The sequence below is a fragment of the Cheilinus undulatus genome, linkage group 21 (assembly GCF_018320785.1).
Source record: "Cheilinus undulatus linkage group 21, ASM1832078v1, whole genome shotgun sequence".
Lineage (NCBI taxonomy): Eukaryota > Metazoa > Chordata > Actinopteri > Labriformes > Labridae > Cheilinus > Cheilinus undulatus.
This window is the reverse complement of record NC_054885.1, coordinates 39,747,802-39,774,983: the sequence shown is the minus strand read 5'-3', so window position 1 is coordinate 39,774,983 and position 27,182 is coordinate 39,747,802. Positions and strand designations below refer to the sequence as shown.

At 38.5% G+C, this 27,182-nt stretch overlaps 1 protein-coding gene across 4 annotated transcripts; it reads right to left on the bottom strand.

Moving 5' to 3' along the window:
• Positions 1-290: 290 nt before the first annotated feature.
• Positions 291-26,848, bottom strand: copz2 (COPI coat complex subunit zeta 2). 4 transcript variants are annotated; one of them, XR_005991393.1, is made up of 10 exons: positions 26,715-26,848; positions 17,611-17,679; positions 15,288-15,372; positions 11,549-11,640; positions 11,123-11,178; positions 9,071-9,148; positions 7,414-7,465; positions 7,128-7,240; positions 5,723-5,761; positions 291-1,267 (listed from the first exon to the last, which is right to left on the bottom strand). XR_005991393.1 is itself a non-coding variant. In XM_041778335.1 (10 exons), the coding sequence occupies exons 1-10, from the start codon at positions 26,730-26,732 to the stop codon at positions 1,220-1,222; spliced, it is 570 nt and encodes a 189-aa protein (XP_041634269.1). In that variant the 5' UTR covers positions 26,733-26,848; the 3' UTR covers positions 291-1,219. The 4 variants fall into 4 exon arrangements, 2 of the variants coding, with proteins under 2 accessions (XP_041634269.1, XP_041634270.1); XM_041778335.1 differs by lacking the exon at positions 7,128-7,240 and adding an exon at positions 3,350-3,382; XR_005991394.1 differs by lacking the exon at positions 291-1,267 and adding an exon at positions 3,362-3,382.
• Positions 26,849-27,182: the final 334 nt, after the last annotated feature.

Below are 27,182 nucleotides of genomic sequence, written 5' to 3'. Positions count from 1 at the left end.
TCCAGCTAATTAATATTCATGACAGGAGCGGAGCTGATCTCTGATTGGACTAGAGGGTAGAAAACGAGTTTTATTCGATTTCAGTTCTCCTTCTATTTTCTGACCTTTTAAGCGGGTAGAGAAACAAAATACAAATCATATTTATACACACTTTTTGTTTCAATACGAACTTTATATCATTTATTTTCAAATATTTTTATCTCATCCTTAAATGAAAAAATAACACGACCTTTTGAGAAAAAATGAAAATAAAAAAACATAAACAGCAAAAAGAGGCAGAAGTCCAAGAATTATGTATACAGATTTATTATCAGATTCACAATCAAAACATCTGAATCAGTTCAATTAAATATCAAATATAAACAGAACGGTTAGTCTGTCTTTGGCTTTTTTTATTTTTACACCTAGGGAAATATTTCATGTCTGTTGATATTTTAAATATTTTTAAAAAAGTTTAAAATATGATCTTTATGGACTATTTTCACCAAGTTCCCTTTTTATTTTGAAAATCCAATACATGTGCAGATGTTTGATTTCCTTCATGAACTTAGCTCAGTTTTGTGTTTTAAGCAGCATTAATTTACTTCACAATAATTTAACAAACTTTAATTATGGTCTTAAACACCAAACTTAGAAATATATATTAGAAACAACATTTTAAAGTGTGTTTGTTTGACTCCAGGTCATTTTATTAAAGCTTTATTGGGTCTTCTACCTTTGCAAACATCTTTTCTTTAAGTGTATTTTCTTATGGAGCCTCATATATTAGTGAATAATGAGAATAAAGCACCAATAAAGAGATTTTAGTAAAGGGAAATATTCAGAAATTTAACATTTTGGCTGAATAAATTCTTCATTTATAAAACAGTGTAAATTGAAAGTCTATAAATCACTAAAATACAAAACCACATCAACATAAACAGCATCTTAATCCTACAGTTACATTCTGTTATCAGAGGGGAAGATCCTGCCCCGCCAAAATAAAAGTAACAGATCATTACTAGCAGATAATCCTGTTGATTTTAGTGTTTGTTGGTGTCATTTGGCCATTTTATTTTCTCAGTAACATCGCTCTAAAACTAAATAAATTAACAGCACGTCTCATATAATAAAACACCATCATAGATGAAACCTCAGCTCTGGTTACGGGGTTTATAAACTAGTCTGCAGTTAGAAAAATAGGTCTAAGTAAAAATCCTAAATGTTTAAATGCTCTGAGTCATTTCAGGATGGACCATTTGATCTGCTCCTTCGCCGACTGAAGAACCTGCAAACAGAACAGGAAAGCCATAAGACTCATATCACAGTATGGTGCGTAAAAGTTAAAACAAAAATATTTTTCTATATTTTTGTGTTTCCACCGAGCAGATCCGTTGTTTTTCTGCACATTATGACACAGTTTGTCATGATTTCAATCTAACCAGTAGCCCAGAGGGTTTATTCTAGAAACAGATCAGTGAGTCCAGAGAGAGAAGAGCTGTTCTGCTCACTATTAAAATAAAAGACTTCATTTCACCAGTAACTTTATTATTGGTATGTTTTGGTAGTATTTTTCTAAATTAAACTGTTTAAAGAAATATAATGATAAAGATTAAAAACTAAATGTTTAAAATGAGGCCTGTTGTTCTGATTGACCTTCAGCTGTTTGACCACTAGAGGGCAGACTGACCCCATGTTAGACTTCATCAGGGAGACAGATGGAGACTCTGCTGATTTAAAACAAATCCTAATACATTATTATTCATCTATATCTAGAAAATAAGACTTCATTCCTCTGGTTCATCTGCCTGAAAACTCTTACTGTGGGCATCATGGAGCGTTCTGATTGGTCAGATCTGAGCTCTCCTGAGGCAAAATAAACTCTGCATATTCAGCAGGTAAAGATTTACATCTCTGGCGTTTAAAGCTTGCACTGATAAGCTACAGTATGAGATGGGCAAATTCAGTTTATGTCAGAGCACAACATTGTTACAAAGAGGGGAATCAGCTAAACACAGAAATTAAGCCAGTTTTAACTGCTTTTGCAGCAAATAGTGTAACACTTCCTGGGTATTTTAGTATATTTCACACACACACACACATACATATAAACTTGGCACATTTTTCATGGGTGCAACCCACATACTCAGCTCTGCTGCTCATCCCACAAATGCATGATCCTTACAAATGTGGCATCATTTAAAAGGGTAATAAACAGGCTTTCCAGCGGTATAAGGTTTATTACCAAGAAGCATTGTTACAACAAAGAAATAATTTACCAAACACAAATTGCCTTACTTTTTGTTTTAAGTTTATATTTTAAATACACAGGCATTTGGAGAGCATGTAAATTTATTTTAGCGACAAATACAGCTGATTATATCTCTGATTCAAAGACAATTATAGAAATATTTCTATTTTTCATGCTTTTGCAGCAGCCTCTATCACTTTTTCTTCCATTTTCACAATTCCTTGGTTTTTGAAATTGACCTGGGGGCCGTCCTGAGTGAGGAGGAGGGCCACATGTGGCCCCAGGGCCACTAGTTGCCCACCACTGAGCTACAGGTTTGGTAAAATGATTGTGTGAATTAATCGTCTGGTGTTCAAAGGCCTTTAGAAGTACGTTTTACTGACTGAGTTAATAATCTCTTTCTAGGTTTGAGATTTTCAGACAGTTTCATATTAAATTAACAAATGCTCTATACAGAGTAGGAACATTTTCCAAAACTAAACGATGTATTTTTTAAATTTTCTGATTAACTGATATTTTCAGATCCCTTTAATCATTTTGTGTCCTTAAGTGTATCTGTTTTTTTCTAAATTCTTACTGTTCTCAGGATTTTAGGGCCAGTCTGATGTTTTTTCTGCCTTTGTAAAGTGCTTTAAAACACTTTGATGCTCTATAAATAAAGAAATGTAATACATACTGGAATAGGGAGAAACACAAAGTTTGATCACTGATTACCCCTAAACTCAACTTCAGCTCTGGTATGTAGTTCCTCATTCTAACAGCAGGGGGCGCACAGAGCTCAGGTTTAATTCTCAGTCCCACAGAGCTGATTCTAACACAGCTGTCATGCTTTAAACTTTATGTGAGTACAAATTTGAAAGATTTTTTTTTACACTTTAATGCCACAGAATAAAAAGTCCACACAAAATTCTGGGTGTTTTTTTGTCTTATTTTTCTTATAATGCTGGTAAAATCTTGCACACTGCCTAAATTCCATCATATTTGTGCAGTTTAGATATTTTGCAGGATTCTTCCTGCATTTTTGATGGCGTAGCTCCCCTTTAAAGCACCTGTCTCTAATATTTGTTTCAGTTTCTGACAGTGTGTGCAGCAGAAGCGTTGTGTAGTTAGCAGACTTACGTTAGTAGTCAGAGCCAGTTTTTCTGTTATGTGCTGTTGAAGTTAAAGCAACAGAGAGAGAAAAGCTTAAAGCACAGAAACACTCGAGCAAAGACACAGTCACATGATCAGGAAATCGCAGAAGATAGGACTCAGAAAAAACTCTCCACAGAGGAAACTGATCTGATCAGTGACAGTTTCACATCTGTGCTTTATTCAGAGCCACGCTGCTCGTTGCTGTTAATCTGATTATTTAATCGATCGATCCATACATGTATTTATTCACTCACACACAGGTCGATCAGTGTAGAGAGGAGCCAGGCTGAGTGTGCAGACAGATGTTAAAATGTTTCTGATCAGTCTGTTAGTGTTTTAGAGTGAGGCAGTGGCAGCTGGTCACTAGAGGGCGCCAGAGCGACGGCTCAGCACTCTCCACATGGAGAATGACAGACCTTCAGCAATGAGGTACTTCAGGTTAAATGTTCCACATCTCTGTGACACCAGATATATTCACGTTTATTTGGACAACACCCCGTAGACTGTGTTTGGGAACCTTTCAGAATAAAACTCACAAAGGCACTGCCTGTCACTTTCATTACAGGTCAACCAGAGCAACAAAACATGATGTAGTGCCGCCCCAACCTATGAGTGGAGCCAGTTGGTAAATTAAACTGCTGCTGAAGCCGGTCAGGAGAAGAGCAAGGACGCCTGCCTTCGATGACACTGATTGGTCCGGTCATTTTCTGACCAGGAACAGGTGATATCCACTTATTCTTGGGAGATTTATGCAGCTGGTGAATCTGGACAATCTATGGGCCTTGTGAGTTTATTTATAGCTTTGCAAAGTTTCAGTTCAATTAGGTGTCACATCAGATATGCTGACTACATCCTATGAAACCCGTTTCTCTCCTCCTTTTGAAGTGTTATCATCGGAGCGTGCTTTAGGTGTAAATCAGTGTTTGTATTGTTGTAGAACCTGTTTGAATGTTGTCACATTTAAACCCAGTCTTACTGAAGGGAAACTGCATCTGACCCTCAAACAGCCACTGTAACCGGCATCTGCCAGGTCATCACTGAAGACATGTTCTTAATGCATAGTGTAGCTGCATGTGTTCAGGTTCAAACACATAATATCTGAACGCACAGAGCAGATTATTCATGCAGAATATCCACACGGCCTGGGACGGTCCGTCTGCAGCCCCAGCCCTCCTGCAGAACCATGAACCAGCTGCCTCTGCTGTGAGGGGGTTTAGCTTTCTATAACAGGAGTTAACAGTCTGATGCAGAGGAAGAAGTGAGATTTTAATGTTAATAACAGTGGAGAAACAAGGTAAACAGCAGAAATATATCTGTGTGTTTTGATTATCCGCTAAATGCTGCAAAAACTTCTCTGTTTCTTTTCTGCATTTGCCTCCTAACTTTGAGTCTACATTATAAAACATAAAACTCTTCTTTGAGTTCTGATCAGAGGATAAAGACAGCAAACGCATCGTTCCTGCATGCTTCTGTCTGTGTTCTCGATGCTTTAACCCAGGGCTGTCAAACTCAGTCACAGCAGGGGCCGGATTCTGAACTTGGGTCTAACCTGAGGGCCTAACAGGGTCTACATTTAACCATAAAATGTCTACATTATTTTCACCAGTATTGAATTATGGGAATAAAAAACTTGGCACGGGTGATAATTGATTTTGGGATTAAAAGGTGAACATGATAAGTTAAAAACTCCAAAGCTGAGATAAAAAGTCAAACTTATAAGTTTAAAAGGTAAAAACATGACACTTAAAGTCAAAATAATGTTTTTAAAAGGCAAAATATGAGATAAAATACTGAAACCATGAATTTTAAAAGGTCAAACACTGAGATTAAATTCAAAATCATAGTTTTTAACAGTCAAAATATGAGGTAAACATCAAGATCACACGTTTTAAATGTCAAAATATGACAAAACAGTGTTTTTAAGGTAAAAAAATGAGCTAAAAATTAGAGTTGGGAGCTGAAAAAGGTCAAAACTTGAGATAAAAGTCAAAATTATGATTTTAAAAGGTAAAAATATGAGATAAAAAGTCAAAACCATAACTTTCAGTCATAACTGTGAGATACAAAAATGAAAATATAGAGAAACCTCAAATTCTTCCCCACATTCCTGACTTTTTATCAAATTATTTTTACTGTTTACTTTTTCTCATTTTTATGACTCAAGGATGTTATAAATCATCAAGGTTAAGTTTGCATTTTTATACTGGAGGAAATCTGCAGACCTCATACTGGTGGGACGGTTATAATAAAAATATGATCTGGTGGGCCGGGTGTAACTGCACCACGGGCTGTATTTGGCCCCTGGGCCTCGAGTTTTACACCCGTGGTTTAACCCCATTAGTGTCTGAGTGTCGTTACCTGGGCAACGCTCTGTTCAGATAGTGGGTTTTCATCCGCCTGCAACAGAAAAACACACATCACATTATGAGGGGAAAATAAAAGCAAAGTTTGATTTAAAAACCTGACGGAGCACGGCAAACAGCATCAGATCTTCACTGAACAGCCAATCAGAGACATTCACAGCAGCCAGCAGAGTTTAGGATTGATTCTGATGACTCAGGTGGAGTCAGGTCTGAGGAAACGGCCTGGAAATAAAATCTCAGGTTTCTTCAAACCAAAACTGATGTATGACTTTAGAAACTACTGAAATGACTCGAAACAAGTTCTGCTTTAGTTCATCAATAAGTAAAGTAAACCGAATCTTTCTTCTGGGGATAAATTCTAATCTGTAAACTTGTCTTCAAGGATGTGGAGTGTGAGGATGGTGTCAGGAGGAGAGTGTCATTGCTGCAAAAGTAAGAGTGCTGTCCCATACTAAACTGGGCAAACTCTGAGGGGAATGGTGGAGGAGATTTTCCACCAGAATGATTCAGCAATAAAACCAATTTACTGCCAAGGCCTGAGACGAAGTTTTTCACAATTTCAGTACTTTTTTTGTCGTTAAAACAAGGCTGTATTGTTTAAAATGTGCGGTATCAAGAGTCTTAGACCATAAAAAACCTGACAACCTTAGCACAGCCTGTGATTGGTTAACAGCTCAGCCAATCAAAACTCATGTTAGGATTTGTAGCCATGCTGGTGGCGCTAGTCTAAGGTCTAAGGCAGGGGTCTTAGGCAAATAGGCAATCTTTTTTAAGGATTTTGGGGGACCAATCAGATTTCAGGGGGCGCTGGTTGGCTCTGGCTACCACTGGCTCCGCCCCTGGAACATCATTGGTGCTGCTGTAATCCACTGAGGTGTTAAAAATCAAGATATCTTTATTATTTTGGTGCCAATATGCTATTTTTAGTGTTGTCTCAGTTTAATCCTTAAAAAACCAGCATATAAACTTTTCAAATGTTTGTTTACAGTGTTAGCATGGTAGCACTGCCTTGTTTCAAAACTAAGAATAATACAGTGTAGCACAAGCATCATGCTCTGTTGAGGGCCATATTTGGCCCCCGGGCCATGGTTTGGACACCCCTGGTGTGAGGTCTAGATCTGTGGTGGTCAGGGGACCTGAGGACGCTGGGATGTAGGAGGATATAACTCCCCGTCTGTCTGTCTGTCATTCAGATGGAATATTCTCGCCCAGAAAGGGGCGGGGCCAGCGTCGACTATCAGTATGAAAGCATCCTTAGACTCCTCCTCTAGCGCCACCAGGTGGCCAATGTGTTAAAGATCAGAAACTGCAGTCCTGTGTTAGTGAGCACGCTCTCATTGACCTCACCGCCATCACTCATCCATTTACTCTCTCTCTCGCCCTCCCTCTCTCTCTCTCACCCTCCGTCTGTCTGTCTGTCTGCCTACAGCAGCTGGTTCCTTTCTGATTGGCCGTCTACGTTACCGGTGATGTAATCAAAGAGGACGAAGCCATAGGCTGGCTCTGACATTAGCTGACCAATCAGAGGAGAGAAGGAGAGAAGGAAAAGTGAGGAGGAGGCAGGAAGCAGACAAGGAGAGAAGCTAGGAGGCCGATCAGCTGATCTGAGTGTGAACAGTTTAAGGATTTTAATCAACTCATCAATGGATTTGATTGGTAGATTGGGATGATTGACAGCTCTCTTACCCTGTAGTTGACCTTCTGTAGGACCTGCTGGGGGTCGCTCTCCAGAATCACCCTGACGACAGAAAAAAAATCAACCAATCAGGAGAGAGAACAACGTCAGGACTTTCCAGGGTTACAAGCCAGAGTGAGAGCCATTAACAGTCATTCATTATTAACACAGCCACCCAGTTATTTAAGGGTTAATTAACAAGATCTAGAACGTTTTAGAAAATCATTTTATTTTGAGCCTAGCTAAGCATTTCTGGATGGTCTGGTGGGACCAGCGCACTGCAAACGCAGTCTAATGTCCCGTAATCATAAATGAACATACAGAGACTAAAGCAAGGCCTTCTGTTCTTCAGGTAACTCTCTGAAGCAGTGGTTCTCAATCTGAGGGTCGGGACCCCTTAGGGGGTAGTGAGGCACTGAGAGGAGGTCGGCAGATGACTTTAAAAAAACAAAAATGTTTTTTCATGTTATTATATATTCATAAGTTAGGGTTAGGGTAGTAGGGTTATACTTTACCCACTTATGAAAATATAAGCATAAAATGAGCTGAAAGTCAAATAAAACATGAAATCAAAGCAAATCAAAAAGTAAGTTTGCCCTGTTCTGATGTTTAAAGTATTTATTTTAAACCAATTTTCCCACTATTATTTCCCACTTTACACCAGTTCTGCCACATTTAAGCCCTTTCTATCACCTTTCCCACAATTTTTTGCCATTTTTAGCACTTTAAATGCCACTTAAACCCATTCCTGACTTTTCAGCCCCATTTCACCACATTTTCTGCCCATTTCTTCTACCTTTTAACTATTTTTGCCATTTTTAAATCAATTCTTGCCACTTTCCTTCTTTTGTTTCCACGGTTGACCCATTATTGCCACTATCAACCCATTGTCACCACTTTTTACTGCCCATAAATGACAAATTTCAAACAAATTTCACTATTTTATCTGCCCATTTATGACAATTTTTGCCTATTTTTCTGCTCTGGTTGCCCCATTTTTGCCAATTTAAACCCCTTTTTATTCCCACTGCACCATATTTTCGGCCCATTTCTGCCTCTTTAAGCCAGTATTAGCACTGTTAACCCCTTTGACCACTTTTTATATCAATTTTCTCCACTTTCAGCCCAGTTTTGCTACTTAAAGTCACATTTCGCCATCTTTTCAGCCATTTTTAGTCTTTTTTTGTCAGCAGTTTGGCTGGGCCTCAGACAGTCCCTTCCCCTCAGAGGGTCTCCTAAAGTCCAGGAGGCCGTACGCTCCTTTAACAATCCTTCTTTCTCACATTAACTGGCAGCATGCTACAGCTACTTCAGTGTAAATCACTGTCTCAATGGCGCCACATAGTGGTGAGGAATGTTAACATCCTTCCCAGACTTTCTCTCTCCTCCATGGCCGGCCTTACACCTAAAATGAGAACTGACTGATTCAGACGGCACATCTTATTTCAAGAAAACCAACAAGTAAACTTCACCGCTGACATTTTTACTCGTTACCGGCCAAACAGGTCTAAGTTTTGTGTTTTACATCTCTACTAAGATGTTCATCCGGACTTGTTGAAATAAGTTTTATGTGATATTTCTTTTTGTAACCAGAAGCAGACAAACCGAGCTGCTTAGATTCGAGTTTTTGCAGTAAAAGGTACAAACAGGCTAGAATTCCTCTCTCACCCTCCGTCGATGATTTCATCCACGACCAGAAACACTCCCTCCATGTTGTCCAGTAAACACCTCCGCTCCACGTTTTTCCTGCGAGGAGACGTAAAGGTTAGCCTCATCCAGCCCATAATAGTAAAATATTATTAAGAGTGTAAGGACTGCTTTAATAATTCTGCTGAGTGACTTTGCTTTGACTTAAAGGAACATTGACAGTATTTTTACACACAGAGGATGCTGGAGCCAGGAGACAGACTTCATTAACAAGTATAAATCTCAGAAACGATCATCCTGTACCTTTAAAATGTGACATTTATGGTTTCTCCATGTGGCTGCTGGTTTTCTCCTCTCTGGATGTCTGACATTTAAAAAAATCTCCCCGTTAACGGGAACAGAGGAGCTCTCTCTGATGTCAAACTCAGAACATTTAAATTTTTCACTGAGACGTCTAAAAGCCGATAATCTCTCTAACGGTATAATAAGCTCTCCGTCGCTCACACTCGGCATTACTGCTGCATCTGTTGCCATGGCAACCCCATCAGCTGCTGTTTGGCCGATGATGTGAGGGATGCATGCCGCACACACGCTGAAACACACAGAGATGGATTTATTAATGAATCTCTGCTCCTCCAAGCGTGTTTAAGATGAGAACAGGGCGTCGATATTTCACTGCTGTGTTTGTCTGATATGATTATTTTAATGAAATCCTGATTTTATTCGGGTAAAATGAGCTCAGATGGGTTTTTTCTCACCAAATCCTTCACAGTGACTCTCTGAGCAGCTCTGTCTGTGCATGTTAGCACTGAAGCCATCATTTTTAATAATGTGCAGTCATTCTGGGGAGAAGACTGGGATTTCTGGTTATTTTCTGATGCAATTATCAGCAAATATCATTTATTTATTCATGCATTCACTCCTAGAATGTGTGGAATTGCAGATTTGCAACTGCAAATCTAAACTGATTTAAAAACCCTTGGAGACCTCAGACGTAGGGACAGTTTCAGCTGATTTTTAAGGTTATTATCCTCTGGACTAGACGGCTCAGTCTGACTGCGTACCTGCTGTTAGTACCGATCTCACAGTGGAGATTCCACAGACATGAGATCTCACAGAAACACAGGATCAAATGTGACTTCAGAACTAGAACCTAGAACGTTTTTCAGCAAATCCTGTTTGTGATGCTGTTAAATTCAAGTCACCAGAAGTTTTAACTCATGCTACCTTTTAGTCCTTAAATTTCTCTGATGTATGGAACCAGTGTCATGGTTTAAATGGTGTTGGATTAACTGATGCCACTCTATCGGTGCCTACAGAGACAGTAATGCTGCTAGGAAAGAGTTTGCTGCTCCACAGAGAGGAGAAGAGTTTACAGAAGGAAGGAGAATTTAAGTCACTCTGGAGATGACTGATCAAAACCAAGCGTTTACTTTTTGATCCTTTTGAGTCTTGTGTTCTGGTGAGTCCCTGAGGATTTCCAGGTGTGATACTGGGCTGCAGCAGACTGAAGTTTGGGGTCTGGTCTGGTCTGGCAGCCCAAAGAAAAAAACCCTGATTTGTACTTCTGCACTGAATCCCTGCAAACATCGGCTGGATGTTGCTGGTGACGCTGAGGCGTTGGCGTTTGTTTCGGATCCATTTACAGGCAGTCGGTCCGAGTCGACGCCTGGATCGGGTCTAATCTGCAGGAGGACCCTTGCATACCTGCAGTCAGCTGGGAGGATACCTGCAGAGATGGGGCATGGTCCTGGAGCAGGATGTAGCTACGCCGCATGAGTCTACATCATGACCACCACATCTTCCTCCTGCAACACTCTGCTCTATCTCTACTCAGCTGTGAGATTTTAATGCCGGATCCTGATCCCATCATCACATTTCCTGCTTGTTTGTGTGCAGAAAACCACAACGACTGAACCTGAACATATTCACCTGGAGCTGGAGCTTCTCTTTATCGTTTAGTAGTTGATTAGTCAGCAGTTATTGCATATAAAGAGAGGAGACATCGTGTCTGTACGGACCTCTAGCATTGGCTGGCACAGAATCAGGCTTAAGACGGGATGAGAGACGTACCTGAGGATCTGACTGAGCGACTCAAACAGGCAGTTCAGGACGGACATCAGCATCAGCTACAGAGAGAGAAACAGAAGATTAGTCTCACAGCACTTTAGCTCACATTAATCAGGTTTATAGTGAGGTTAAAACTAGAAATGAGCAGGTTTCAGGGTCTTATTTATGATCTTTTTTGGACTTTGGCTTTTATTTTGAAAGGACAGAGGATGGGAATGACATGTGGGAGGAGCCATGGTCAGATTTGAACCCAGGCTTTCTATAAGAGGTGTAACCTAACCTCCAGACCAGGAGGGACCTAGAGGAAACAGTGTGGGCAACTCTGCAGATAAAGTCATAAAACACCATCCTTTAAGCATGGATAAAGAGCTTTAACTCACTTTCATTCTGTTATCACTGTTAAAATGAGAGGCAGCGGCCTCTCTTTACCTCGTTCTCTTGAGAACTTCCCACCACGTAGAAGAAGAGGTCGATGCTGCTCTTATAGACGATGGTCATCCCCTCCAGGAACGCGATTTCATCTGAGCAGAGAGAGGGAGGTTAGGACAGAAATATCGTTTAACCTTATTTAACCCTCAGGCATCACTAAGGACATTTTTGTCCATTTGGGTAAATGTTTCCTCTTTCTCTGCTCACCATCTTGGCTGTGTTCGTGCATATGGGCTCATTTTTTGCAACAAAGTTTCTTTCTAGGCAAATTTTTTAATTCAAATTTCAGTTGCTCTAATAGGTCAGAGGAACACTGAAACACATTTACTACCCTTTAAAGCCATTAAGGACAAAAATGTCCACTTCCAAAAAACGGCTATAAAAACTTAACAGATTGATCATTTTTTCTGCTTTTTTTGCATAAATCTGTTAAACAACTTCAGCTGTTCTCAAAACTACCAAACATTCAATCATGTTGAGGATTTTAACCCTTTAAATGCCAGTTTGATTACAGGATGGTCATATTTTTCTAAAAAATCCACACAAAACAGTAATTATTTTCCAGATAACTAATGTTGGGGGGGTGGGGGGTGTTTTTCTAAATCAGTCCTGGGTACGTCAAACATTATTTAAAATACTGACTTTAATGCATTATTAGTTTTGGTGTAGCATCTGATTTAAAATTTACTACCCTTTAGAGTCGTTGTCCTTAATGACTTGAGAGGGTAGTAAATTTTAAATCAGATGCTACACAAATACTAAAAATGCCTCAAAGTCAATATTCTGGCTAATCATGGACATGTCCAAGCTGGATGTAGAAATAACGCTCCAGCCGTCTAACATTTGGTTTCAGGAAGATATCACTTTTTTTTCTTTATGCTTTTTTTCATAAAAACAACGTTGACTCTAAGTAATCAAACTGGCATTTAAAGGGTTAAAATCCTCAAAATGATTGAATGTTTGGTAGTTTTGAGCTCAGCTGAAGTTGTTTAACAGATTTATGCAAAAAAAGCAGAAAAAATATGAACCTGTTAAGTTTTTATAGCAGTTTTTTGGAGGTGGACATTTTTGTCCTTAATGGCTTTAAAGCGTAGTAAATTAAAGTGACATCTGAGGTTAACTTTGATGCTCCAGATAGGAAGAAAACAGCAGCGGCTTCAGTCATTCATGCTTCTACCTGAAGCAGGTAGAAGCATGAATGCAGGAGCAGGTTAGTGATATCTGTGCTTTAATGAGGAGCAGAATGCAAACTGATTAAAGAGAGCAGTCTTATTTAGCATTTATGTCCATTCTCAGAAAGAAAGTGGAGCAAGAATGAGGATGGAGGGAGGAGAGAAGGGTGAGAAAACCAGAGAGGGGGAGAGAGAGACAAAGGGAGGGAGATAGTATGACCCAGAGACGAAAGAGGAGGAGAGGAGGAATGCAGGAGGAGTTAGGGACAAAAGGAGGGGATAAGGAGACGAGGGGAGTAAAACATCTAAAAGTTAAATTTAAACAACAGTGAGAATGTTCCTGTGAGGAGGAGAACACGTGTGACCTGTTTAAATATGAAATGTTGGGTTAAAGTCGACTCTAGCAGAGCCGTGAGCGTCTATAGAGTTAACAGGAAGTGTCAGAACGCTGCAGGCGTCTCAGACGACACTGGAGACGTGTGTGAGCGCTCAGGACCAAACAAAGACACGGACTCTTCCAGAGGAACTCTAGAGGACGGGGATGCACTGGTTCTTAGATATCACATGACTCAGAATGTCAGAGGGTCAGGAAGCGGGGGTCCATCATTTATTATGATCCCTTCACTAGGGCTGAACGATTTGGGAAAATAATCTCATTGTGATTTTTTCACCCAACATTGTGATTGCAATTTAACGTGATTATTCTTCAGGTTCCTCATCTTATAAACCATTCTATATTATAACACACAAAACTATTTCCCCAAGAAATTTATATCAAATCTCCCAAAATCTACAAGTAGATTTTCAAAATTCAAAGCAACCCCTTCACAAAAAAAATCTAATCAACTTCTTAAAATTTCACAGATAAATTTCTCAGATTTTCATGAAATTACAGAAAAGTTTAAAGTTAATTTCCCCAGAAATTTGAATCAAATCCCGCAAATTTAGAAATAAATGTTAAAAATTTTCATAAAACTACCTAAAATTTTCAAAACATATTTCCAAAGAAATTTAAATCAAATTCCTAAAAAATTACAAATAAATTTATCAGATTTTCTAGAAGATACTTTAAATTTTCAAAGCAACCCCCCCCCCCCGAAAAATCGAATTCCTAAAAAAGTGACAATAAATGTCTCAAATTTCTGCATAAATATCTAAACATTTCTAAGCACATTTCCCCCCAAAATCCAAATCAATCTAACAAAAATGTCTTACTGTAATTATTTTGTCCTATATTGTAAATTTGATATGAACAGTAATGAAGGGAATAATGATTTTATGGATTTCTTATTTTGAAGACAAAAATACACAAAAACAAGGAAAGTAGGAACTTTTGTCAGTTATTCTAGAAAAACATTCAATATACTTGAATGTTTGCATTTATGTGTGGAGCGAAACACCTCTGCATTGTTTAAATGTATTAAACTGCTATTTCAAAACAATTGTGATTTCATCTACATTTTGACTAATTTCCCAGCCCTAGACAGGAAGTGGGGGTCGATCGTTTATTATGATCCCTTCACTAGGGCTGAGCGATTTGCAAAAATCATTTAATTGTGATTTTTTTTTCCCCAATATTGCGATTTAATATGTAATTATTTTTAGGTTCCTCGTCTTATATATTTTTCAATAAATCCTTCTAAATTATAACGTACACAATATTAGATATAATATTCTATGGAAAAATGATTTCAAACAGATATCTAATTGTGATTATCTTGGCACTATTGCAAATTTGACATGGATTGCTATATTGAAGGGGGATTATCATCTTTATCTCAACAGCATTTTAAATAAGAAAAACAAACATTTAGTAAAGCTGGAATTTTTATTCTTAAAAATGTGAATGTTTGCGTTATGTGCATAAAATTTCTGCTGCAAAAGAAATATTGCAACTCTAGTGATTTGTAAATTGCAGCAGTTCATATTGTGATTGAATCTAATTTGCGATTAGCTGCCCAGCCCTACCCTACACTTACCTGGAGGTGATCCAGATCACTAATACTCAGACCTCCTAGTGTGGCCTAGAGTCTAGAGGAGTCTGGTCCTGATCTGAGAGTCTAGCTGAGTCTCTTTAACATCTATAAATCCTCCTTTAGTCTCAAACAGTCTTTAATGTAAACGCTGATGTTCTGTCAGCAGACTAAACCTCGTGGGCTGAGAGAGCGAGGAATGGTGAGCCGTTCATGAACGAGTCTGTTCTACTAAACCACTCTTTAATGTGAGCCGCTGTAGCTAGCTCCTGTTTGAGTGCCACTTTCTTTCCTCCATCCTTTCCTTCGTATTTAATCCACATTTAAAAACCAAACTGGAAGCAGATGAAGAACCAGCTCTACTGAGCTGAGCCAATAGAAGAGACGGATTTCCCGTCAGAACGAGAGAGACTGGACGGACATCAGCTGAGGAAACACGGGTAAGATCAGAGTTTAAAGAGCTAAACCAGGACAGATCTGGACTGAACCAAACCAGACTGCTTTGTAAGATCTTTTAAACATTATTTCTGGTATTTTTCCTTCAGCTTTGGTTGATTTTGTTCAGATATTCTAAAGAAGCTTGGAGGAACCTACTGTCTGCTTTGTACGTCTTGTTGAAAACGTTCCTCTCAAAGTTCTTCTGCTCCTTCATGGACGGGTAGAACTCCCGATCGTAGTACTGAAACACAAACACACGAAACAAATCAACGCTGCTTCACTGAGAAATAAATAGATTAATAAATAAAACCACAGATTAGAATTCAAAGACCTGATTCTTTACAAAAGCATGAATAAAACCAGAGATATAAATGTCCCATGTCACCTACTACATTCATATTTTATCTTTGATTCAGGGATTTAATTCCCTAAAATCTCAACAACCCTAGGGTCATACGCTCTGGCTTTTATGGTGCTGGCCCTTTAAGACCTGCAGGAGCGCTGGCGCTCCCAACGCTTTTCTGTCTTCTAACCAAAAATGACAGAGCAATAATTCTTTATGCACATTAAACTGAAGGAGTAACACTAAAATATCACACACTCAGTGAGCCCCAGAGTTCTGTTTCCCTCCAGAAATATCCTTCCTTCTTTGCAGAAATGTAGTACAAAGCACACACATCAAAACAATATACTAGAATACGATCTAGACTGCTGCTTTTCACAGCACTTCCTACTTTACATGACGGCGTTTTTCTGCATGAACCTATCGCGTTGTTTCCTCGTAGCTCACGAATCGCACTTCATCTGATCGCGCTGCTGTAAATAGTTTATTTTTGATAAACATTCTGTCTTTTTGCCTTCTATTGAAGGTCATAAAGGGTTAAAAAGAAAACCAACCAGGGGGAATGTTATCGACTAAGACTGACTAAAACTGTGAGTGGACTATCCAGACTAGACGAGCTAAAAATAGATCTTTGATGACAAAAACTCTAAAGTGAGTTTAGCTTTCATCAAGGAGACGAAAATGTTGACGTTCATTTCTCCACTTAGGCAGAAAAACACAAGGACAGACTGGGGAGAGGTCATTAAAGGTGTGTCAGCATTTTCTTCAGTACATATTAGAGCTCGGGTTCTCAAATGGTGGCTCAGGGCCCAGAAGTGGGTCATGGACATGGGCAAAAGTCATAGAAGTAAATAAAATAAATTAATAAATAGAAGTAAAAAATAATACTAATACTAATAAAATAGTACTAATTAAAATAATATTTAAACTAATAAATATTAATTTAATAAAATAATACTAATAAATAATACTCATATTAATAAAATAGTACTAATTAAAATAATAGTTAAACTAATAAATACTAATATTAATAAAATAATACTAATACATAATACTCATATTAATAAAATAATACTAATTAAAATAATACTTATAAAATAATTATACTAATAAAATAATAGCCTACTAATTAAAACAATACTAATACTAATAAAATAATACTAATAGAATAATACTATTGATATAATACTTGAGCTAATAAAATAATACTAATAAAATAATACTATTGATATAATACTTAAGCTAATAAAATAATACTGATAAAATAATAGTTAAACAAAACAATATTTAAACTAATAAAATAATACTAATAAAATAATACTAATTAAAATAATATTTAAACTAATAAAATAATACTTATTAAAATAATATTTAAACTAATAAAATAATACTAATAAAATAATACTAATTAAAATAATATTTAAACTAATAAAATAATACTAATAAAATAATACTATTGATATAATACTTAAGCTAATAAAATAATACTAATAAAATAATAGTTAAACAAAATAATATTTAAACTAATAAAATAATACAAATAAAATAATACTAATAAAATAAAATTTAAACTAATAAAATAATACTAATTAAAATAATATTTAAACTAATAAAACAATACTTATTAAAATAATATTTAAACTAATAAAATAATACTAATAAAATAATACTATTGATATAATACTTAAGCTAATAAAATAATACTAATAAAATAATAGTTAAACAAAATAATATTTAAACTAATAAAATAATACTAATAAAATAATACTAATAAAATAATATTTAAACTAATAAAATAATACTTATTAAAATAATATTTAAACTAATAAAATAATACTAATAAAATAATACTAATAAAATAATACTAATTAAAATAATATTTAAACTAATAAAACATACTAATAAAATAATACTAATTAAAATAATATTTAAACTAATAAAATAATACTAATAAAATAATACTAATAAAATAATACTAATTAAAATAATATTTAAACTAATAAAATATACTAATAAAATAATACTAATTAAAATAATATTTAAACTAATAAAATAATACTAATAAAATAATACTTATGTGCAGCGTGCAGTTCTGTGGTTACAGATAAAAAGTTGTGGGTGTGAATCAAGGCGTACCTTTGACAGAAGTCTGTTTCCATCATTGTCCAGAATAAAAAGAGCTTTCACCGTGTAGAGTGAAGGTTCCTGCAACAAGAAACAGAAAAATCTTCAAAATCATGGTTTTAATGAGTCACAACACCGTAGAGATCCACACACAGTCCTGATAGAACAACACGATTGAACCTGTCAGGATGCATCCACATTTATTTCATGTGAATGAATTCAAATTAAACTCCTGTCCACACTGTACGCTGCCTTCTTTGCTGCTGATTAGAAGTTTCTTTAGTTCTGCAGAGATCTGCATGCATTTATTTTTACACCTTTCTTTTCAGGTGTAAAAATATCCATAAAACATCCTCTGTTCTGCACACTCTTCCTCATCGTCCGTCTGTCCTGGTGATGAGTTTCCAGCCCCGGGACAAAGTTCTGTTATGCACTGACTAGCATAGATTCACAGTCAGAGTGTATCACAGAACTTAGACCAGGAGCCCACCACATCCAGAGTCCAGCATCCAGAGACACAGGGATTGCTAACACTAATGTCCAGGACCAGGCCCCAGGTAAAGACCAGTTTGAGGCTCTTTAGGGTCAGTCCTGGGTGAGAACTTCAGGCCAAACCGTAAAACTAAATCCACAAACATCGACTCTAGCATCAGTTCTGATCAAACTGCTGCTACAGCTGCATCCACGCTAACCTTTTAATGGCCGCCATTGTTCACAGGCTCGGGTTAGCTTCAACTAACTTTATAGCTCTGTTTTGATCCAATCAGGAGTCACATCAGATACTCCGCCCACATGAAGCCGGCCCTCCCCCTCTGTAGTGTTCATGTGTTAAAGCTACACCTCTAAATGCAAAACTACATACAACAAATGAAGCAGAAGTAGTCGCTCCAGTAGAACCAGTTTAAATCCACTCTGGAGGATCTCAGTGGACTCAATCTGACCCTGTAACCAGCTCCTGGTCCTGCCTGGCCCTCAGGGAGCTGCTTTTTACAGAGAGTGATGGATGAACCTGAACACATCACTGAAACTACCCGCCCAACAGTTGAATAAGTGTCTGTAAATGTGGCTTTATTAGAAGGAAATTAGAGGAGATTCCTGCTTTAGTGTGTTCTCTGCTGCTTTAAAATAAAGTTAAAAATGAAAATCAGTGACGACATAGAAGGAGAAACCCTCTTATACTGTTGCACATATATTTGTAGAGTATTTACCAACCCAGAACATGAGAAATAAGCCAACCAGCCCCAGATTGTGGTCTTTTTATGTCTGAAAACTCCAAATCAGAAGGTCTGTCCCTTCGAGAATCTCCCATCTAAACTTTAGCAGAGGTCCACCAGTGTGTTTCTGAAGGATGGGCTATGGGGGTCAGTGACAGCAGGTCTACCGGTCCGATGCACAGAGACAAAACCACTAATAATTATCTTTATTATTTTATTCTGAGATAAAGTTGACTTTAGGATGAAACTCAACCACAAGATTCTTTTTTTAATCCTGTGGTTTTTAAAGGTTTATATTAATATGTCGGCTTTCAGGAAGGTTTTTCTGCCAGAGTTTCTGCTCATAATGAACGCACTGAAACCTTTTATAAAATGTAAAGTCACAGTTTAGATGAAATGCACATCTAGAGTTCAAGGTCTACATATCCTCAACCACCAGGCTGGACCAGTGATACTCAACCTGTGGCTCTTAAATGTCTTACTTTGAAATATCATCCCTCCAGAAAACCTTAAAGGCAAACTTTTTTTGCCCTTTTCACAATTTTTTTTGCCACTTTTCACCCATTAGAGCTGCCTTTCCTATTAAATACTACCTGTTTCCTATTTTGGCCACTTCTTTTGCAACTTTGAACCAATTTTTGCCACTTTAATCCAATTTTTTCCAATTTTTTTTGCTTTTTTTCACCCATTTAAGCCACCATTTGCCAATAAATACCACTTGTTTCCAATTTTTTTGCCAATTTTTGCCACTTCTTTTGCCACTATTATCCAATTTTTGCCACTTTTATCCAATTTTTCCAATTTTTTGCCACTTTTCGCCCATTTAAGCCACCATTTGCCATTAAATACAACTTGTTTCCTATACTTTTGGCCATTTTTGCCACTCTTGAGTGCTTTTTGCCCATTTTAGTCAATTTTCACACATTTTTTGCCACTTTTTGCCCATTTTTGCCACCTGTAACTCATTTTTTTGTCACTTCTCACCCATTTTTTGCTATTTTCTGAACCTTCTTCCACTTGTTCTCACCATTTTTGCTGTATTTCACACATTTTTGCTGCTTTTTGACCATTTTTCCACCTTTAGTTTACTTTTAATGCTCCTTCAAGCCATTTTTTACACTTCTCACCACTTAGATTGTGGCTCTTAAAGGTATTTTTCAACAGTTTGGCTCTTTGGTTGAGTTACACTGGGCTAGAGTGATGTACGCGGTAGAGCTCAGCATAGAAGCTGCTCTGTGATTGGCTGCATAGACCAACATGTGACTCCAGCCATTGAAGCATGCATGTCTGCTCCTGCAGGTGCAGCTTTCACACTAAACGCAGGTTTGCTGCATGTTGGCCGCGTCTCTCTGCTGTCACAGCTCCGTCAATCTTTAAAAACCTCCCTTCAGAGTACAGTGCAGGGGTGTCCAAACTATGGCCCTGGGGTCAAATGCGGCCCGCAGTCCATTTTTGATTGGCCTGCAACAAATTCTAGAAATAAAATGAAATATGGCCCACATGAGATGATGAAGCTTGTACTCTACTATTGTACTTTTTAGCTTCAGTGCTGGGCAGTGCTACCATGTTGATTCTGTAAACAAACATTTTGACAAGAAGATATATTGATTATTCATGTCCTGATAGATCATTGCAGCACACAGCAGTCCCAATAGCATTTCATGTGAGGACCAGTGGTAGCCAGGGCCAAACGAGGACCCCTGTAATCTGATTCACTCCCCCAGATCCTGAAAATGACTGTTTGCCTTGTCAGCCGTTAACAAGCCATTCAGGTCTATTCAGTAGCTCAGCATGTGTTAACCTACACTGGGTTGGTCTTACTTCAATACCCTCAAGATGAGGAATATGAAAGTCTCCCCACCATTCTTATATATTTCTGTATGTGGAAAAAGTTAGGACACCCCTGGTATAGTGCAACCATGCAGGGAGCTTTTCAGAATCAGGAAGTTTCTCCAAACACATGCTAGATTGGGCTTTTACTTTGAAAAGCACAAACCAGAAGTGACACAACAGTGTGGAAATAGAAAGATTGACTGATGACTGAAGTTTAGAGAACAACTTTATAAAAAGATGCATTTTAGCTCATGGCTCTAATCAGGATGAACACGTTTGTTACAGTGAGGTAAACTCGGCTCTCTGTTCATCATGACAACCATGCACAGTTTTCAGCCCAGAGAGAATAACACAGGCGAACCCTCTATTCTCTAGATTCTACATGTGATTGGTGGCACAGAAGCATGAGATGCGGCGCACACAAAACGGCCTTCAAGTGAAACGCCTGGACTCAATCTTTGATAGAAATGTACTCTGTTTGACCAAGCACGGTTGACTTCCTCGGCACAGACTGCTCCAGCACAGATGTTCATGCATGAGCAGACACAAGCACTCGACGTGGATGTGAAGTAAAATCACTGTGAACCTTTAACAGCGAAATCCCGGAGTCTGAGGAGGCTGAATCTGACCTACATGAGACTAAAGTCTGTAAAGCTGCAGCCAAATTCTCTCAGTTGTTCCTCACTGTGCAGACTTGGACTAGGAAAATAATGCAACTGTGTTTTTTCCCCAGAATTGCAATTTAAATAAATGCAATTATCTTTTAAGTTCCTTCTCTTATGTATTTTTAAGGCAAAAAAATCTGTCCCATAACATAAAAGCTAATATTCGATGAATTAGGGCTGAACACCTTTGAAAAAAATGTCTAATTGTGATTATTTGGATTTATATTGCAAACATGATCTGAATTGTTGTATAAGGGAAGGCAGGATTTGTTGTAAACTACTCTAAAATATGATGTTTAAATATTTGCATGTTTAGATTATCACATCTCTGCAGAAATCAAACTGTATCAAGAAATATTAAACCGGACTCAGAGATCACACTTTAAGTAAACTAAGACATGCATGTGGTGTGATGGCGCTGATGTTGATTAATCTAACAGCTCTAGAGCGAGCGTGCCGTTAGTCTGCTCAGACATCTCACAACAACCACATCAGAGTCTGAGCTCTTCAACAGTTTTTGGCCTTTGTTTAAAGTGTTTCAGATGAAATTTTCTCCTAATTATAGACATATTTTAGACTCTGCATGTATCCGCTGCTGTAAAACAGGATTTCTCTGATCTGTTTAGCCAAGAACACGACCACAACACTTCCATGAATCTGATGTTTCTATTTCCTCTTCTGCTGAAGCTTGTTAGAAAATATGACTGTGACGAGACGAGGGAGCGTGCACACAGAGCAAATGAAGGGTTCTTAAAGGGACGGCTGTTTAAAATAACTGTTAATTATCCGTTTGTGATCAGAAAGGCCCTAACTCAGTCTGACGTCCTGTTGTCTGAGCCTGACAGAGACTAAAACAACTGTTATGGTTCCATCCGGGGTACACCAGCTCTAAGTCTAAGTTCATAGGTGGGGTCATCACAGACCAGCTGGGATGATCTGCCCTGATGTCCAACACAACAGCGATGGAGGACGTGCAGGTGAGAGTGCCCCTGGTTCCTCGCTCTCTGGTTTTCTTTAGCTGCAAGGAGACCAGTTTGGTTCCAGACGGCGGCACGCAGCAAGACGCAAACTAGTGAAGAGTTCAGGAAATGATTCGCCGTCAGCAGAGTCTCACATTTTAGTATCAGCTCGGCTCTCTTTTGTTTGATATTTGCCATATCAGCTATGTCAATGTCTACAACATTTAAAGAGATTTAAATGTAGGCAGAGCTCAAACTTTAGTCCTAAAAACACTAAAAACTTTAAGCAAGAACAAGAAAGAAGATTTCAGCTGATGTACTGTCAGTCTTAAAACCCCAGACTAAAGTGTGCATACAGTTGATAACAGCTGATTTATCCACAGAAATATTCACGTCTGCTGATACCAATAATTCGTTTTTATGCGAATAAATGCCAGCACCAGAATCACGCTGCTAACTGCATCCTTACTTCCTCATCAGAGGTCAAACCAAGGAATTACCAGGTATCAGGTCAGGTAAGGGTCCTGTACTACTGTACAGCAGTAGTCCTTAATAAGTACCACTCTCCTGATTTTGTGGAAAACTACCAAACATTTTCCACAGCCGCGGAGTAAAGCCGTGTCAAGAAGTTAAAAATTAAGGATAAAATGTTAGTTCAGATCAGCTGATCTCACGCAGGTCCTCATCAGCTGACGGCCAGCTGATTCGCTCTAAGCTTTCTATTGGATAATGACACTAACCTGCTCTAACCTGCTGCTCTTTGCTGCTTTACTTTTCGTAACCCTCCTCCACCCCAGCTCCTCCTTTATCCTGCTTCTGTCTTCATCAGTGTCGTTCTGTTATCACTGCTGCCCGCTCTGCCTCCGGCTTTCCTCGTAGGCTGGTGGAAGGGCGGGGGGACCCCAGACCAGCCACACCGCCAAATATAAATGACATCAATAAATGCTAATTATACGTATTTACAGCTGCAAATCATGTGTGTCCTTGAAAAAGTGGTCCTGACTGAGGTGAGCTGTTAAAACGAATGCCTGCCTGCTTCTGGGGCTGACAAGTTTCTAACCTGTTAGAAAGGTTTCTCAGTTTCTTCTGCTTTTGTGCAGAGTATGGCGCTACTTAAAGTCTTGCAATGGAAAAACTTCTTTGCATTTCTATTCACAAGTTGCCAGATGGGGGTCAGGAAGTGGGAGACAGCCATAAGGAATGAATGGGAACAGAGGAACGTTAGTACTTTACAGCTCTAACTTTCCCTACACTTTACAAAACAGTGAGTTTATCCACAGTTCAAGTTCTCAGTCCTGCAGACCGACTAGATCAGCGGTGTCAAACTCAGTCACAGCACAGGCCAGATTCTGAGTTTACCTTACCTGAGAGCCTAACAGAGTCAACATTAAACCGTATTAAAAGTCAAGGTTAGGAGTTTGAAATGTCAAATATAAATCATATTTAAAATGTTGAATCTAAAAGGTCTAAATATAAAATAAAATTTGAACTCATGAGTTTAAAAGGTTTAAATTTGTTATAAAAGTCAAAATTATGAATTTGAAGGACAAAATAGGAGATACATTTTTCAATTCTGAGTGTAAAAAGTTTAAAAAATAAGGGATTACAAGTCAAAGGTTAGAGTTCAAAGGTCAAATAATATATAAAAAAAATATAAATATATATAATAAAAATATATAATCTGAAAAGTTAAAATATAAAATAAAAAGTCAAAATTGTGAATTTAAGAGGTAAAATTATGAAATCCTGAGTTTTAAAGGTCAAAATGTGAGATAAAAGTATAAAACATGAATTAAGAAGAAATATGTGATCAAATTTTAAATAATGAGTCTACAAGGTCAACATTAGCGATAAAAGTCAGAAATCAGGACTTTTAAAGCTCAAAATATGAAATAAAAAGTCAAAATTATGAGTTTAAGTTGTAATCGTGAGATGCAAAATGGAATATATGAAATAAAAACACTCATTTCTGTCCAAATTGGTGACTAATATCTAAATATTTTTACCCTTTATGTTTTCTGAGTTTTCTGACTTAACAAGGATGTTTTAAATAACATTTAACATTTTCATGTTTATACTGGAGGAAACCTGCAGAGCTCATACTGGTGGGCCAGTTAGCATTAAAGTATGAAATGATCTTGTGGGCCGGATATAATCGCTCCATGGCCCGGATTTGGCCCCCGGGCCTTGAGTTTGACACCTGAGTTCGGAGGGTCTGATGGGGGTTTAGTACTGAAACCATTCAAATAAAATCTTTTTTATTAAGTTGGACATGTTCAGGAGTTTCATTTGAATTTTTAGTGCGTAGCTGTGAAGTCGGACATAATTATCCTGCAGACTGTTAACATAAAAAAACAATTTTACTAAGAAAGTGTGTTTTTGTTGCATTAGTAAGAACGGTGACTAATTAGGCCACTGGTGTCAAACTCAAGGCCCAGGGGCCAAATCCGGCCCCTGGAAAAATGATATCCGGCCCACAAGATCATATTTGTATTCTAACTGTCCCACCAGTCTGAGCTCTGCAGATTTACTCCAGTATAAAAATGTAAACTTCTACCTGATGATCTAAAATCTCCTTGTTAAGCTAAAAATCTGAAAAAGTAAAGAGAAAGAAAAAAATAGATAAAAAGTCAAGAATGTGGGAAAAGAAATTAATTTGCGTTTTATTTCATATTTTCAATTTTTTCATCTCAAGTTTACGAATCAAACTTGTGATTTTGACTTTTTATTTCATGCTTTGATCTTTTCAACTCATAATTTGGACTTTATAGTTCACATTTTTAGCTTTTAGATTCACAGTTTTAAACTTAAGTCATATTTTGACCTTTTCAACTCCTTACTTTGGCTTTTTAATCCCATATTTTGACTTTTGAACTCGTTATTTCATTTTTTTCATATTTTGACATTTTAAATGAATAATTTTTACTTTTTATATCATTTTTTGACCTTTTACACCCCCAATTTTGAAATTAAGTCATATTTTTAACTTTTTGAGTCATCATTTTAAATTCTAGCTCATATTTTGACTTTTTAAATCCTAATTTTTGGCTTTTTAGTCCCGTATTTTGACCTATCAGGCTCAATTGAAATTTCAGTCATATTTTGACTTTTAAACTCATGATTTCAAATTTGATCTCATATTTTGACATTTTCAAACTTGTGATTTTAACTTTCTCCTGGTATGTTTGCTCTTTAAAAACATTTTTTCTATTTTAATTTCGTGTTCTGAATTTTTTAACTAATAAATTGGAATTTTTAACTCAGATTTGAGTCTTTAAACTTATCATTTTAGGCTTATAATAAAGCAGTTTAACTTTTGTGTTGACCTCTGTGGCCCCCCATGCAGTAGGGCCCCCATGCAGCAGCCCTCCCATGCAGCAGGGCCCCCATGCAGTAGGGCCCCCCCATGCAGCAGGGCCCCCATGCAGCAGGGCCCCCATGCAGCAGGGCCCCCATGCAGCAGGGCCCCCCCATGCAGCAGGGCCCCCATGCAGCAGGGCCCCCCCCTGCAGTAGGGCCCCCCCATGCAGCAGGGCCCCCATGCAGCAGGGCCCCCCCATGCAGCAGGGCCCCCCCATGCAGCAGGGCCCCCATGCAGCAGGGCCCCCATGCAGCAGGGCCTCCCCCCCATGCAGCAGGGCCCCTGAAGTCCCCCCTTATGCTCGGCCTTGCTGAGAGCTAATATGACATCAGACATCCTCAGAGAAAAGTACGTGGCTCTCTTTAGCTCACTCTGACTTTAGTGAAATGACTTTACTTAAAAAAGAGAGAGAGATAAAAAGAGGAAAGAAAGAGGAAGGAGAGGAGGAGGAGATGGTGCGCGAGGCAGAGAGAGAGAGAGAGATCGGTGGACGTGGCACCTACTCCTCTCTACACGTCAACGATCTGTGCACACATGCTCAACACTGGCGCACATTTAAACACACACCGACTACACACACTCCTAACACTGCTGTGCCTCATAAACACACACTGATGAACACACACACCGAGTATGGAGTCCACAGGTGATCCTGCAGGAGCTGGAGCTGCGTGTTTGTGCGCGTGAGTGGATCGTAGCTGTGAGTGTGTGGCACTGGTGTAATGGAGTTAACTTAACACCCAGATAAGTTGTGTCCCCGCGGCCAGCACGAGCCATCTGCACTATTAATACCCGCGTGGACCGACAAACTGTCTTTAGAACGCTGCTGCACGAGCGGGCCTGCGCGTGCACGGACTCGCACCGTGACCGATCACACACACACACTAACGAACAAACATGTTGGTAGGAATCTGTCTGTGATAGATGAAGAATCTGCAGCCCTCCTCCTCCTCCTCCTCTACACCCAAACTGCTCGAACGCAACAAATGTCCCGCATGCTCTCTCAAACAGCGCACCAACACCAACAGGCGCACAAACAGCCGCATATCTGAGGAAATGCGCGTTAACGGACGCGGAGGCTCACCAGAGACGTGGAGTCCATGTCCGCCGCCGGTCTCTCTCTCTCTCTCTCTCTCCCTCTCCCTCTCTCTCTCTCTCCTCTCGGTGTGTTGACGTGGACAGCTCTGAGCTGTCACACCGACGGAGCCGCCCGCGCGCGCTCCCGCTCCCCGCAGCATTCAACCGGATAGAAGAGCAGAGCCTACAGCAGAGCGCGCTCCCGACACCCCTTCACAATAAAAGTCTTTGTGCTCGACATAAAGCCACTATTTACGGGGGCTGATCAGTGCCAGTGTGCTGAAAAGTTTTCAGTTCAGAGGAAAAACTTTATGAAAATTAGAAATAAGAGATCGGTCTGAAGTTAAACGTTTAAAAAGGCACAAAAATAAACGATTCACTGAGACTGGTCAGGATTTATCACTCTGATTTATCAGGGACACAGCTGACCTTCTGATCTAAGAGGACAGACGTCTCCCTGTCACTGAGTCTGAGT

Excerpts from the sequence above, each read along its gene's own strand:
- copz2 (XM_041778335.1), bottom strand. Across the intron at positions 15,373-17,610 it reads GAAACAGACTTCTGTCAAAG|TACTACGATCGGGAGTTCTA; the intron begins GTACGCCTTGAT and ends TTTGTGTTTCAG. Across the intron at positions 7,466-9,070 it reads GATGAAATCATCGACGGAGG|GGTGATTCTGGAGAGCGACC; the intron begins GTGAGAGAGGAA and ends TTCTGTCGTCAG.